At 66.2% G+C, this 14536-nt stretch overlaps 1 protein-coding gene across 1 annotated transcript in view; it reads right to left on the minus strand.

The window, feature by feature from the left end:
- The window catches only part of LOC135312967 (dedicator of cytokinesis protein 2-like), an 80595-nt gene extending 66845 nt beyond the window's left edge, over window positions 1-13750 (minus strand). The window contains exons 1-17 of the mRNA XM_064448690.1: window positions 13659-13750; window positions 11596-11679; window positions 11352-11392; window positions 11068-11123; window positions 10866-10962; window positions 10640-10788; window positions 10039-10174; window positions 9751-9905; window positions 8943-9024; window positions 7639-7774; window positions 6044-6119; window positions 5480-5559; window positions 4816-4941; window positions 4574-4698; window positions 3807-3905; window positions 3231-3303; window positions 2248-2351 (exon numbers count right to left, since the gene is read on the minus strand). Of these exons, the coding sequence (XP_064304760.1) occupies window positions 2248-2351; window positions 3231-3303; window positions 3807-3905; window positions 4574-4698; window positions 4816-4941; window positions 5480-5559; window positions 6044-6119; window positions 7639-7774; window positions 8943-9024; window positions 9751-9905; window positions 10039-10174; window positions 10640-10788; window positions 10866-10962; window positions 11068-11123; window positions 11352-11392; window positions 11596-11679; window positions 13659-13701 (1662 nt within the window). The 5' untranslated portion in view covers window positions 13702-13750. The remainder of the gene's footprint in view (window positions 1-2247; window positions 2352-3230; window positions 3304-3806; window positions 3906-4573; window positions 4699-4815; window positions 4942-5479; window positions 5560-6043; window positions 6120-7638; window positions 7775-8942; window positions 9025-9750; window positions 9906-10038; window positions 10175-10639; window positions 10789-10865; window positions 10963-11067; window positions 11124-11351; window positions 11393-11595; window positions 11680-13658) is intronic.
- Window positions 13751-14536: the final 786 nt, after the last annotated feature.

The following is a 14536-nucleotide window of genomic DNA, read 5'->3' on the forward strand; positions in this document are numbered from 1 at the left end:
GCGGGGCTCCGCAGGGACCTGTGCTCAGCTGGGACAACCGACCGGGAGACACCAAACCCCAGCCAGTGCCACTCAGGGAAGACGCAAGAACTGGCAGGAGGACAAGCACGGGGGGAGGCCAGTGACACGGAGGAGCCTGGGGCCAGGCGGCAGCACGCCGGGAACGACACGCGTGCCTGAGCACCGCTGCAGACATGGCCACGCAGCAGGACACCGACCAGGCGGCCGGCGTGGTCCCGCCGGGGTCATCAGCCCGATGGGATGTGTCCTGCCCGCGTGGGCATGCCGGGGTCCCTCTCCATGGTGGCAAAACAACCTATTTCTTTGTGTCCCCTAATCTTAAATTGAAGAATTAGCACGACGTTACATCTAGGAGGACTCCCTGGGGAACTTTCTAAACGATCTTTCCATGCTCCTTGGCTGGGGCATGGTGGATGTCCGCAGACAGCCGGCCGCGTGACGATGGGCCATGGCGGTGCCACCCCGCGCTCACCAGCCCTCGCTCATGGCTTGGCAACGGGGCATTTATTCTTCCTTGCCTGCCACCTTGCACGATAAAATTCCTCCTGCTGAAGGCCAGATGAAGATCACAAAATTATTTGTTGTTGGCTTTTCTCTCCACCAGGCACATCCACGGCAGCCAGCTGACTCGCAGGAGCCGCTGCACTCCTTCCGAGGGCAGCTAAGCCCTCGTAGGGTAAACTGGCTTAATTTCAGATGTTTCTCAACCAGCATGGGATCAAGAAGACTGGGGATCTAAAAGCATATAATTCACATTCCTCTGGCAAACGAAGATCAAAAGATTAAATAGCTCCTGGCTCCCAGAATCAAGGCCCGGTGTTTGCCGGGAAGAGCAGGAGTCAGCCGGGGAGAAGACAAAGCAGAGCACGCCGGCTTTTGCTTGCTGAGGGGTGGAGGGTGCTGGTGAACACAACGGTTCAGCGAGGGCAGCAACAACCCTTTAAGGAGAAAATGCATCCAGAAGGGAGGTGCGCAGGCTTTGATCTCGCTGCCTCAGCCGGCACCGGCAGGTCCTGAAGGTGCTCGGTGCTCCTGCCACCGTGCCGGCTGCCGAGGGGACAGTCCCCCGGAGAGCCAGGGACCGCGTCTGCAGCTCTGCTGCCATGGCCCGCATTTTTGTCCCAAAAATAAAAGGGAGGAGGGACATGGTAACGATTTCAAATGCACAGGAGCTGCTGGGGAGGAAAATCGCCGCTCTGCCCCCGTCGCCAGACGGGCAGCCAGGCGAGCACGGGGCAGGAGCACAGGGGGGTGACACGGCGTCAGATCCACAGCACAGTCCTCCCAGGGGGGACGATGATGAGCAGAGCGGTGTGCTGGCGGCAGCTCGGGCGCCTCTGCTGCCAGGACATTACGTAGCTGCAGGAGAAGCATCAGGGTGCTAAGAGGCAAACATGGTGATGAGGAGGAGGAACTCCCCCACCCAGGTCATGGGAAGCATTGGCTGAGGCCAGCTGCTCAGCTGCCACAGCAGGCGGGAGACAGATCGGCTCGTCCCAGAGGGCTTGGGAAGGGAGACGGGTCTACTTCGAGTAACTGTGGTCACATCGCCAGGAACAGCAGGCAAAATCAGAGAAAACTTCAGTTAAATACCAGAGCAGGCAAGGGGCTGAGGTGGGAAGGTCACCTCCTGAGGAGGCTGGAGCTCCACCGCCGGTGAGGAACACACAGAGCAAGAGTCCTGAGCTCGCCCTTGCAGCGGGACCAGCTCCCACCGCCCGGTCCCCTGGCCACGGCCAGCCCAGCCTGGGAGAGGGGGACACCAAGGCACTGTGTCCATGCGGTCTTTCATGCTCCAGTGTCAGAGCTGAGTGCATTTTTTCCAAAAGAACAGTGAATTTTCCCTCCTCACATTCTCTCTCTGCTCTCTCATAAGAAAGCCCAAGCAATTCTAGGCAGACAAATGGTGGTGAAATCAGGCAAAGTGCAGCAAATGTTGTCATGGGGACATTCGCTCCAAAGTCAGATAAATTTAAGCTACCATTTCCTAAACAAAACTTGTCATTCGCAGAGGAGCAGCGTGGAGATTAGAGACGCCATGTGCAGGGTGTGCGGCAGGAGCCCCCACCGCCAAGGACAGAAAGGACGGGAGGGAGGGACTGGAAACCCTCCGGGGGTCTTTGGATACGTGCCACCAGCGCAGCAGCTCCGGCAGGGACCGGGACCCCAGCCTCACGCACCAGGAGAGCTGCCGTCTCTGGGGGGGGTTTCCTGGCCCCCCTGTACCTTGTACAGAACGAGGTCGTGCTCCCCGTCACGCAGCGTGGTGCCGTCCGGTCGCATCAGCTTCACGAAGGCCATGGAGAAAATCCGCTCGCTTTTGTCTTTGGCTGGGAGAGACAAACACGGGGGAAGGTGAAGCGGCTCAGGAGGAGCCCGAGGACACTCCGTGCGGGCAGGGAAAGGGCGGCACAGCCAGGGCTCCTCCGGCAGCGGAGGGGGTCGGGGAGGGGGCTGCCAGGGAAATTGCGTTTCTTTTCCTGGAGCCTGCGGGCTGTGCCCACGCGCAGCGAGACCCCGGGGTGCTCGGGAGAAGCAGCTGCTGCAGCCCTTTGGGAACCTCGGAGGGGGAGAGAGGGGAGCGATGGCAGTGACAAGCCGATGCATGGCCAGAGGAGCCGCCGGGCACCCGCGTGTGCTGCCCGGGCAGGCAGCCATCAGAGAGCCGCCTCTGTGGGATCAAGACCGGCTTGGGGCAGGCAGGGCTTGGGGCAGGGCTTGGCTCGCACAGGATCAGACTGCTGCGCAGCAGCCTCAGCTGCAGGTCTCCGCGGTGGCCCTGGGGAAGGGCCGCACCATGTCTCAGCACGTACGGCTTTCGGCCGTGCGAAGGCACTGACCGCAGCACCCCTGCTCCAGGAGCAGCCCATCCTACCGGCCGCACGCTGCAGCCCACGGCCCTGCTGCAGCCCAAAGCCACAGCATGCGGCGCGGGCGCTCCGGAGAGCCGAGCACAGGCGCCCAGGGAGCGGCTGCCTGCAAGCGGCAGCGGTTTCCCAGAGGGCTGCTGCCTCACCACGGGCAGCAGGTACAGAGCAGAACGGGGGGGACGGCCTCCTTCCTCCCTGTGAATCCCGCATCCCTGATACACCCCTGCACAGTGCGAGACGACGGCCGCTCACGGGGCCCTCCTGTTCCTGCACCCCTGAGCTGCAGGCTGCCCACCTCCATCACAGCCCTTGCTGGGAACGTTAGCTGAGGCTACTTACAGTCGCTGGAGGAGCGATGCCGGAAGGTGAATCTGAGGTGGGTCTTGTGGACATCTTCAATGGGAACAGCAATCTGAGAGAGAGAACGTGTCTCTGCTGGCCAAGACCCCCTGTGCTTGGGCAAAGGTTGTGCTGAACCGTCACTTGCTTGAACACTAAACCACATGCTTTCCTTTCAGTTAATGAGGCTGAACTGGAGACACGGGTGTCTGAGCAGGGCCGGTGTTGTAGCCCATGAGCCCATCGGGAGAGGTGGGAGCAATGCAGGAGCACCGCCAGCAATGCAGCACGCCCAGAGCCCCTGCCTCAGCACTGCTCGTCGGCAGGGGCCGTAGGCATCGCCTCCCTAGGCAGATCGCCCTGAGTCTCCATCCAGGGGTCGGGCCGTGACACCAGCAGCATCTCCTGTCCTCCCCACGCTAGGGAGCCGGGGACTTTGCCCCCTGAAAATCCATCCCTGATGAGGAGTCCCCTCCAGCAGCTCGGTCCTGCTGCGCAGGAAGAGCAAAGGACGCAGCCTCGGGGTTCGCAGCCCCAGTCCCACCTCAGTCCCTGCACCCCGAGGCTGCTACAGACCTTCACCGTCTCCATCCACCGCTGGTGCCGCTGCTGGTAGTAGACCACAGAGCGGTACTCGCTCGTCGGCTTGTCCCCTGCGCCATGGTAAATCACGTTCTGCAAAGAGAGCAGCAACAGAAGAGGCGCTTCATTGTCAGATCAAATAAACTCAAAGAATGGAAGTTTTGCATCCCCTGCTAACCTGGGCCAGCCCCCGAGTGCTCCAGCCCCGCTGAGCCGCTCTCCCCTGCCCACGCCACAGCAGCCCCCACCCGAGCCCTGTCGGCACAGGTGCCCCTTTACAGCAACCCGGCCAGCACGGGGACATTTTCCCAACTGTCCTTTCCCAGCCGGGCTCAGTGGGGCAGCAGAAGCTTCCCCGTCCCCTTCACCTCCGACAGGCCTGGTGCAACCTCCGAAGGGAGGCAGCAAGGGACACGCAGCCCCTCGGGGCACGGCTTGGCTTCCGTTGCCCCATGGGAAGGGCATTATCAGGGGCAGAGAAGGAGGTGGGGGCTGCACCCCTGGACCAACCCAGCAGGACCCTCAGGTTCTGGCCATCCCCAAGGGAGGATGATTTTCTCTCTACCCCTTCCCACCACTTTCCCGGATCTTTATGCTAAAGGGCAGGCTCAGGGGCTCCAGCAGCCAAGGAGGCTACTCCAGCTGGTTTGTGCTGGCACCAACACTGGCACCAGCATGCTATGGAGCTGCTGCCTTTGCCCAAGGTGGGGTGATGCTGGGGACAGTCCCTCACCCCAGGACTGATCCGGCACCTGCCATACCTGCACCACGCTGCCCGACTCGTCACAGACGCACACTGTCACCTCCACATTCTTCTGCGTCTTCTTGTTCCCCTTGTCAAACTCCCCCTGCACCAGCGTCAGGTAGATGTCGTTCCTGACGTCTCCTGGGGGGACAGTCCCATCAGCGAGGCCAGGTCCCCTCTGCAGTGGGGCACCCTGTAACCCCACACTGGGACCCCCAGAGACCATCCAGGGATGGTCCAACCCAGCACCCTGCTTGCCTGGCATGATGACCTCCGGATAGCCCAGCTTGCGTGCCACCACCGTGCTGCGGTCCACAAGGTGGGGGTGGTCCTTCCGCACTTGGCTCAAGTCTCCCCACAGCATCTTCAGGGACACCCAGAACCCTGCCGGGACCGAGTGCGAGACGTCAGCCCCACAGCCCGCACCAGCTCAGCTCGAGCTGCGCCGTGCCGTGCCAGACAAGGCTGCTGGCCACGCACGCCTGCTGCGGAAGCAGCTGCCCCTCCCTGGGGCCCAGCCCTGGATGCGTTTGGGTGGGTGGTTAATTCCCAGTCACCCCGTAGGGCTCTGATCCCAATTGCCAGGGCAATTCACACAGCCAGCCCCGGCTGCACCCAGGATCAAACTCGCACCCCCATGGCCACTATGGTTTTTCAGTGGGTGACAGCGTGCAAGAGCCTGGGGGAGGCAGCAGGAGGGGACCCAGGGTCAGCCAAGGACTGGAGCGAGGCCCTGGGCCCTGCAAGGAGTGGGACAGGGGGCTGCCCCAGCATGGGGGCTGGGGGGCAGCCCCAGACCCCGAGCATAAGCAGCAGCTGCAGGGAAAAATGGGATGGGACAGGGAGGGGTCTCACCCCGTCCCCCACCACGTACCACAGCGCAGAATAAGCACGCAGGGCAGGGGGGGCGCGGGGGCTCTACCTTGTCCCTTGTGGTTGATGTCCTTCCCCTCCACCGCTTTCCTGATCATGTTGTGAAGAAAATCGTTGTCAGCAGCTGCCCTGCAGAGACCAGAGTGGGGCGATTCGGAGGAGCCCCGCGCGGCTGCTCCCTGCGGCCAGGCACCGACCACCAGCAAACCGAACGGCAGCCCGGGTCCCGCCGCGGCTCCCAACCTGCCGGCCTCCAGCCCACTGGGAGGGAGGTGCAGGACGGCATCCACAGCAGACCTGGGACCCTGAGCATGCAGGGGCCCCGAGGGGCCGGGAGGCAGAGCTCCAGCAGGGCTTCAGGATCTCTGAGTACGTCGCTGCCCGTAGAAATACCCCTTTTCTAACCTCACTGAGGTCCTGGACCTGGTGACATCGTGTCCCAAGGATCCACGGCCCCTTTGCAAAGCCACATTTAACGGAAAAATCTTCTCTCTTTGATCCTGGCACCTCTTGTCCCTTTGTAGCCGCTGTCCCTGTGCCAGCCAGGCCCACAGAGCGCTACGCCCCCCGCCCGCTGCCCCCCCCCCCCACTGCCCGGCCCCGTGGGACTCACAGGTGCACGGGGATGAAGTGCTGCTTGTCCTCGTCGCTCTCACACTTCCCCTTGATGATGTCCGTGATGTCCATCACTGCAGCAGCACAGAGGTGGCACGTGGGGCGGCTGCCACAGCTGCCGGCAGCCCCAGCCCCCAGCGCCCTCCGTGACAAACCCTCCCAGGAGCAGCACCCAGGACAGTTTTGTCCCATCCTGCAGCCACCGCTTTGCCTGACCCTGCCGTGCCCCAGCCGGTGCTCCATGGGGAGGTCATTGTGCCCCACCGAGACCCCTCTGCCACCCCACGCCAAATGGCACCGAGCTGCAGGGGGTCTCGGCAGGGAGAAGCCCTGCACCCACGGCTCCGTGGCAGATGGATGGATGGACGTGCTGCCAGCGCAGGATGGGACATGACGTCCCAGCACAGCTCACCCCTGGGAAGCGCCCCGGCGGGAGGTCTGCAGCAGCACTGGCATCAGCCCCCAGGGCAGGGACGGGCGCCATGCTGGGTCACAGCCCGGAGGCCACCCACCCCTCGGGCTCTCCCCTCCTCGCCCGGCCCTTGTCCAGCCGCCCCGGCGCAGAGCTGGCTGCTCGGGGCTCGCACCACGCGCCCAGCGTCCCCTCCAGCTGCACGCCTCGGGATCGGCACACAGCGGTGGTGTGGCCACCAACCAGACGGTCGCCACAGGTGACCTCAGAGCACCGGGGCAGATTTTGGCCAAAATAAGCCTTATCTAGAACCTCTCTATCACCCATGGACAGGAGGGTTGGTGCAAGACAGACAGGGCTCCGCAGAGTGGGCACCAGGACGATCCAGCTGGCCCCTCCCCAGGGACACGCTCAGCTCAGAGCACAGTTAGGCACCAATATGTTCATCATTCACCTGGTAATTTCTCTGTGGCTGAGGGCCCAGATCATGCTAATTAGCCAAGTAATATCAATAATTTCCTAGGAAGCCCATTCGGTGGGGGTTAATACCCAGAGCAGGACCATGGGTCAAGGAAGGGGGAGCTCCCGCGCTGCTGGGGACAGGCACCACGGAGGGGGCACCTCCAGCAGCGCCGGGCTGGGGGTCCCCCGCGCCACACAGCAAGGAGGGGCGGCTGGGCCCCCCCAGTCCCTCTCCTTTGCCAGGGCAGGTGCATCCCCATGGGCCCCACGGCCACAGCCCCGGTAGGGCAGGGCCAGCCTGTGGGGGATGACACGAGGACAGCTGGGGGAAGCGCTTGGCTCCGGCCGTCACGGGAGCAGGGAGCCAAGGGTTTCCCGGCTGCTGGAGCAGCTGTGCCAGATCCCTCCACACACCCCAGCACCTGGCACGCATGGGAAAGGCCTTGTGCCTCCATGGGGGGCTGTGGGTCAGGCTGGGGAGGGGGAGACAGGGCACCGAGCTCTGGGCAGACAGGGAGAGTGCAGCCAGGGGCAAGCGAGGGTCAGGGTCCATGTGTGGGGATGGGGGCTGGTGGCCAAAGGCAGGAGCAGTCCTGGGGCATTGCTGCCCCAAATCACTGTACCCCACAGCCAGCAAGCCCCATGGAGCAAGAGGTGGGTGCTGGGAGGTGCTGGTGCAGACAGTGCTGGGGAGTCTCCTCTGCAGACCCTGCTCTCACCTGAGATGCCGAAGGGCCGCCGGAGGCCCGTGCTGAGCTTGCGGCTGTAGGTCTCCCGGAGGTCCATGCGTCCCACCCGGATGATCTGGCACACCAGGAAAAGCCTCTCCCGCTTCAGGTCTTTGCTACCCAGGTCCTGGGGGGGGAACAGGGGCTGTGTGAGTCGGCTGCCAGCAGCACTGTGTGGGATGTACCCTGTGGCCACAGGGTACCCGGGGCTGTGCAGCAGGATGAACCAGCAGATGCAGAGCCACCACGGAGCCCTGCTCCTGGCATCCTGGCTCTGCCTTCAGGGGCCGGGAAGTCCCCCTGCCACTACACCCCACAGAGGGGCTCGGCTGGAGGGCACGCAGGCCCACTGCCCCAGGGAGGCTGGCGTTTCTGTGCACCCCTGGCAGCCACCAGCCCGAGGGATGGGGACAGTGCTGGGGTTGGTGGAGGCTGATGGCCCCGCGAAGCACCCACAGGCCAGGCAGTACGGCCGAGGAGAGCACGCTGCCCTGGGAGGGAGCAGGTCTGACATGGTGTAGGGCTTGGTGGGATGGCCACACGCCCCAGCTCCAGGCATCCCGGGGTGGGGGGCGGGTCTCACGGGTGCTGCCCTGTGCGAGAACCTTCCTGCGGAGCTGTGGCACGGGGCTGCGGCACGGGGCAGGGTCACGCCGCAGTGCACAGGGATGCGCAGCCGATGCCAGCAGCGGGCAGGGGTCGGAGGTTGGCAAGAGCCAGGGGAGCTGGACCCTGGGGGCTGGAAGTGCTGATGCTGCTCATTAGAATTGATTTTCCTGCCTCATCTGCATATCGACAGCTCTGCTTGGGCCGGCCTGAGGGTCAGCTCAGCTCTGCTGGTGCAGCGGGAAAAATGCTGGGTCAGCAGGCGCTGCCTGCGCCTCCTCCCGCCCACGGCCAGGGACCGCTGAGCCCAGCTGAGGGAGCGGGATGGAGCGGGGATGGGGGCACAGGTGCCCCAGCAGCCCCGAACCTGGGACAGGAGGCCACAAGGGTGCTGATGTCCTGGTGCCAGGACTGGGGTCTGCACAGGAGCTGTGGGGCTGGCCAGGCTGGGGGGCAGAGGAGAAACGAGCAGCAAGGAGAGAGCAGCGGGAAGGAGCAAGGATTCGGCTGCTCAGAGGGGCACACAGGCTGCAATGGAGCCTCGGGGGCACGGTGATGGGTGCATCTGAAGTGCTGCATGGGGTGGGGGGCACCTCTGCAGGCAGCGGAGAGGGGAGGAGGCACAGGCAGCTCTGCAGGAGGGGGGAGGCAGGCAGCAGCGGCACTACACCCGACGGTTCTGCACTCACCGTGAAGATGGCCCTGAGGTTGTTGAGCAGCTCGATGTCCTGGGGGACGCCCGTGCTGGCCCAGCGGATCACATAGTTCTCACTGCAAGGGGAAGGCGAGGGGGTGAGAGGCCCGCGGCGGGGGCTGGGCACCAGGACATCAGAGCTGGAGCTCTGTGTGTCCCCGCGCAGCGGGGGTCCAGCCGGGCAGCGGATGCCGGCAAGCAGCCCACGAGCAAACACCGCGACGTGGCCACGGGCAGGGTGCCGCTCGGGCCCCAGTTCACGTGCCCAGCAGCGGGAAGCTGCCAGCCGAGCCCTGCAGCTTGTAGGTGCTCTGGGCACACCAGCTCGCCAGTCCCTTGTACAGGCCAGCAGCACCTGGGGTCTGCTGTGGGCTGAGCTGGCTCCTGCCTGCCGTGGGGCCACGGGCAGACCGGTGTGCCACAGCACACCCGCAATGGGCCGCAGCACGTCAGGCAGACACGGGCCCCGGCAGGGTGAGCCGTGGGCTGTTCCAGGGTACACGGCTGCACGCCTTGCACGCTGCCATCAAACCCTCCCGCTCCGGAGGAGAAAACCCAGCGGGAAGGGACATGCCTCTTTCCCCTCGGTGAGATGTGCTGGCTCGTGCCGAGCTGGGCAGGCGGCCAGGCTGGGCAGGACGGGCAGCCCAGGGGGTGGGCGACGGGGTACGAAGGGGCAGGGGCTTCCCCGCGCAGGGGGGACAAGACCGGGGGATGCTGCAGGGAGCGGCAGGATGGGCGGCCGGCCGAGCCGGTGGCGGGGGTCGGGCAGCGGGGCCAGTCCTGCGCCGCTGGGGCCCCACCTGATCATGCGCTGCTCGCCAGGGTCGTACAGCGCCATGAAGAGCTGCGCCTCCTCGCCGATGTTGCAGACGAAGTTGCGCACGCAGAGGTAGAGGCTGTGGGATGGCGAAGCCGCCAGGCGGGCGCTGCAGCCCAGCGCGCTCTGCTGTGGGCTCTGCGGGTCACGAGGCCGCTCAGCCCCACGGCTCTGCCCCACGGCTCGGCCCCTGGCATGGCATGGCCACGCATGGGGGAGCAGGCTTTTGGCACAGAGGGGCCGGCGTGCTGGGGCCGGCGCTGGCTCTCACCGTCTCCTCCTGGATGCGCTGCGTGATGGTCTGCGCAGCCTTCTTGTGCGCCTGGAAGAGGCTGATGATGCTGGTCCTGTCAGGGTCCAGGATGTTTTCGTCCTCGTCCCGCACCACCAGGTCCAGCGCGAGGATCCTGCGGAGGCCGGGACAGGATGAGGCAAGACCCGGCACCCGGCTGGGCTGGGGGGATATGGGTCTGTGCATCCCACTGGGACCCGCCTGCCCTTGCACAGGCATGGACTGGCACGGGGTCTGGGGGTGCAGGCACAGCGTGGGGGCAGGACAGATCCCAACAGGTCCTGGCCAGCAGCAGAGCCCTGGCAAGGGGACAAGAGCCAGGCAGCACCAAGGATGACCTCCTTCACCAGCCAGGGCTCACTGCTGGTAGCCCTCGGCTAGGTGGCTTGCACGCCCCCAGCACACCTGCTGTCCCCAGCCACCCTGGGACAGCCAGCCAGGACAGCAGGGACATACGGACAGCCAGCCAGAATGAGGGGGACACAGGGACAGCTAGCCAGGCTGGCAGGAGCACTGTGCAGCCTGTGCCTGGGGCGGGGGCAGCAGCCTGGGACCCCCGCGTTCCTGTCCCCGCTCTCACTTGTTGCCGTAGTCAATCTTGCCGGTCACCTCCTTCTTGAGCTGCAGGAGCTCGTCCTTGGGCAGCGTCCCCGAGAGCAGCTGCGAGCGCCGCTCCATCAGCTCGTACATCATCTGCTTCACCTGCCGGTACCGCTCCGTCTGCCCTGCCTGTGGGCAGCAGCCCAGGGTCACCGCACGCCCCCGCTGGCGCCGGCCCTCCCGACCCCCCGGACCCTCGCCCTCACCACGTAGAGCTGCTTCCAGATGGTGGCCCACTCCCGCAGTGTGGTGGTGATCTCCTGCACCATGGGCATCTCGGCGGGGACCACGCTCTCCTCTGCCCTGGGGAGAGGCGCAGGGAGCCCTGGAGCGCCGTGGCACCGCACGGGCCCCTGCGCCGGGCAGGCGGATGGGGACCATTGGCCCGTGCCCGTGCGCGGTACCTACCCCCTGCGCTCCACCACGGCGCTCTTCAGGTGGATGAGCGAGGCTGGGAAGATGCCCTGGGGGAGCCGGAGCCGTCAGCACCTGCGGGCCAGGCTGGGCAGGAGACAGCCCTCCCCAGGGGCCACGGCCGGGGGCTCACTGCCCTGGCACCGAGGGTCCCGCAGAGGGTCCCAGCCTGGCAATGCCGCAAGGTGCCTGGTGTGTCCCCCCCGCAGGGACCTGGGGAGTGCTGGCCATGCCCACGCCTTCCCCTGCCCCCCAGCCCCCCGCAGCCCCTCACCTACCCAGGCAGCCCTGTTCCTGAGTGAGTACCCGCGGTACCAGCCTGCAAGGGGAGGGAAGGGGACGCTGTCAGCCGGGCTCAGGGACCCGGCAGCCCGTGGCGGTGCAGGGCTGGGTGCCCGCCAGCGGCGCAGCCAAGAGAGGGTGCGCGAAGCCCCCGTGCCAGGGTGCAGCCGCGTACCCGGCCCAGCCTCTCCCCGGCAGGGAACGGCACAGCGCCTGGCCGGGGCTGCCGGACCCCCTTACCCTCGGAGGCCTGCAGGATGTGCACCGTCTCCCCGATCTGCAGCGGGAGGTGATGCTCGCTGGTGGGAGGGAAGTTCCACACGGCTGTGGGGAGAGGGGCCAGGGAGCCATGAGCGGGAGTCCCTCACCCAGAACCCCCTCACCCAGCACAACCCCCCCGGGGCCCTGGGGCCGTCAGGGCAGCATGCCCCACAGCCAGCCTCCCCACATGGGGCAGAGCAACCTCAACAGGCACTGCTCAGGCCCGAGAGACAGTGCATGGTCCCAGCCCCACACAAGCAGCGCAAGACCCTCGAGCAGGCATGGGGCCGGGCCACGGTGCATGGCAGAGCAGCGCTGGCCACAGCACGAGGGTCCCCTGCCCGGCGTCCTCCCCGTCACACTGCCTGCCACCCACACCCCAGGTGCCCGGCCCAGCTGCACGGGCCCTAGCAAGTGCTGAGCCCGGTGGTCCCGCTCCCACCACAAGCAGCACAAGAGAGGCAAGCGCCAGCAGAGCCCCCGCCCGGAGCAGCAGCACTGCCCTCCCGGGACCAGTACCCGGTACCCGAGGACAGTGGGAGCTGGTGGCAGGAAAAGCGGGGCGGCGAGGGCAGCAGGAGCCGGACGGCACGGCATGGAGAGGAGCGAGGCGGTGGGAGCACGGGAGCTCACAAGTGGCCAGACACTTCCTGCTGCGGTGCGGGCTGCACCAGGCCAGGCTGCGGTTAGTCCTGCCGCTATTTCTGGTCCTGGCGACAGTGACAGCCCTGTCTGGTGGAGGCAACCCTGGCTCGGCCCCAGGACCGGCTGCACCCTGCTCCGGCACAGTCCCCTGCAGGCATGCCTGCACCTGGGGGGTCCCTGCTGGGATGCTGCCTGTGCCAGGGCCAGCTCATACTGTGACGCCCCCAGACCCACACCACTCAGCAGGACCCCTCATGCTGGTTCCGGCACACCTTGCAGCACCAGGAGCCCTGAGGTCCCACGGGACCCCTCCTGCCACCCTCCCCTCCACACGAGGACGCTGAGCCAGCACCCAGCCCTGGTCCAGGCTCGCTCCCCTCCAGCACCTTCCCACCCCACCAGGCCCCAGCCAGGCCAGGTTCCTCATAGGGCAGTCAGTGCCCACTGGGCACAAGCAGGGTCTCAGCCCTTGTTCCCAGTGCTGCTGAGGACCCTCAGGGGCTCAGCCCTTGCTCCCGGTGCTGCCGGGAGGGCGTGGGAAACAGCCCCAGCCAGAAACGGGAAGAGGTGCAAGGCTGTGAGGGCCAGTGTGGGGCACGGGGAGTGTGTGCTCGCGGGGGGGCTGGGGTCAGCATGGGGACCCTGAGCTGCGGGTGGTGCACAGAACAGGGCTGCCCAGGGCTTTACCATGACCAACTCAGAGGTTGGGAGCAAAGTCCCAGGTGGGACCAGGGGCAAATAATAGGGGTGGCTCTGGGCTCCCCAGGGACCTCCCTGAAAGCCGGTCATACACAAGCTAACGATCCCTATTAACGAGCTAACCACCCCTTGGGTGGAGGGTTCTGCACTTCCACAGCCAGGCTGAGCCTAGACCCCTAGCTCAGAGGGGAGGGCCAGATCCTGTGCCAAGCCACCTGCCCTAGTGCTCTGCACCCAGCCCTGCTCAGCCCCACAGCTCCCCATCCCCACCCAGCATCAGCCATGGTCAGCCTCTGGGTGACACCTGCCCTGCTCAGCCCCCATCCCCTGGGCCACCCCGTCACCAGCCCTGCAGCCCCCCGCCGACCCCCGCGTTCACTTCTGCACCCACTGGCCCACTCAGTGCCGGCATCGCAGGGACCCCGGCCCCACCTCGCACTGCTGAGCATCGCGGCCAGCCCTGCTTGGCCCAACACCACCGGTGCCATTCACCCCACAGACCCCGGAGCTCCACACCATCGCGCAGCCACCATGACCCGCCCCTGTACAGCCCGCTGCCGTGGGGCCACCACAGCTGGGGGGCACCGGCAGCATCACCGTGGCAGCAAGTGCCCCATCCCGCCAGCCCCACACCCCTCCAGTGAGCTGGGGAGCTCAGCAGAGCCCAGCACCTGCTCGGCCCTGAAGGCTACACTCACCCACGCCATACTTCTCCTCCTTGGTGGGCAGCCACAGGGCCATGGCCGGCTGTGCCGCGGGGACCAGGGCCCTGCACGGGGCGGCTGCTGGTTCCTCCTGCCGCGCTTTCCAGGTCACGTGTATCTCACCGGCTTGTGCAAACCTCCGCTTCCTCAACACGCAGCTGGGTGCTGCAAGTACCCACCCAACCGCCCTGCACCCCTACACACACCGAGGCAGGGGTGGTGGGGACGGAGCCCCCGGGACCTCGCCACACCACCCACCCAGGGGCCCAGGCTCGGGTGGGTCACTGGACCTCCCTGCTGGGTACGACGGGGCCGCTGGCCCTGGGGAATGCCACAGCACCACAAGCCCCTCTGGCTGAGCACCGCTGCCAGAGGCCAGCGGCCAGCAGGACACGGGTCTGAAGCCCGGGGCACAGAACCTGGACAGCCCCAGCCGCCCCACGGCACGGGGAGCCGCATGGAGGCACGCGCCCGAGCCAGCCGCGCAGCTCCCACCGGCACTGCTGGGACGAGGCCTCTGCCTGCCCAGCCGGGGCCATCCCGTCCCCATCCCTCGGCGCAGCAGAAACGCCGTGGCGGTGCAGGGCCATGCCCAGGGCTCTGCGGGCCCGTGCCCAGCCCTCAGCTCCCTGCAGCACCAGGACAGCGAGCGAAGCAACCGCTCGGCATCAACCACTTCCTTCCTCCCTCCTGCCTGCTGCAAACCCTGGCTGCTGTCCGGCACCTGCGGGTCCGCAGGCTGGACGCTCGTCCCCAGGCCCTGCTCTGCACCAAGCTGGCACCGGCTGGCCGAGCCCCAGCCCAGGTCCTCTCCCCACCTGCCATGCTGCTCCGGGACCCCCCGCTCCCCCGAGACCTGCTCCCAGCTGGCC

Source organism: Phalacrocorax carbo, chromosome 4 (assembly GCF_963921805.1).
Source record: "Phalacrocorax carbo chromosome 4, bPhaCar2.1, whole genome shotgun sequence".
In the NCBI taxonomy this organism is placed as follows: Eukaryota; Metazoa; Chordata; class Aves; order Suliformes; family Phalacrocoracidae; genus Phalacrocorax; species Phalacrocorax carbo.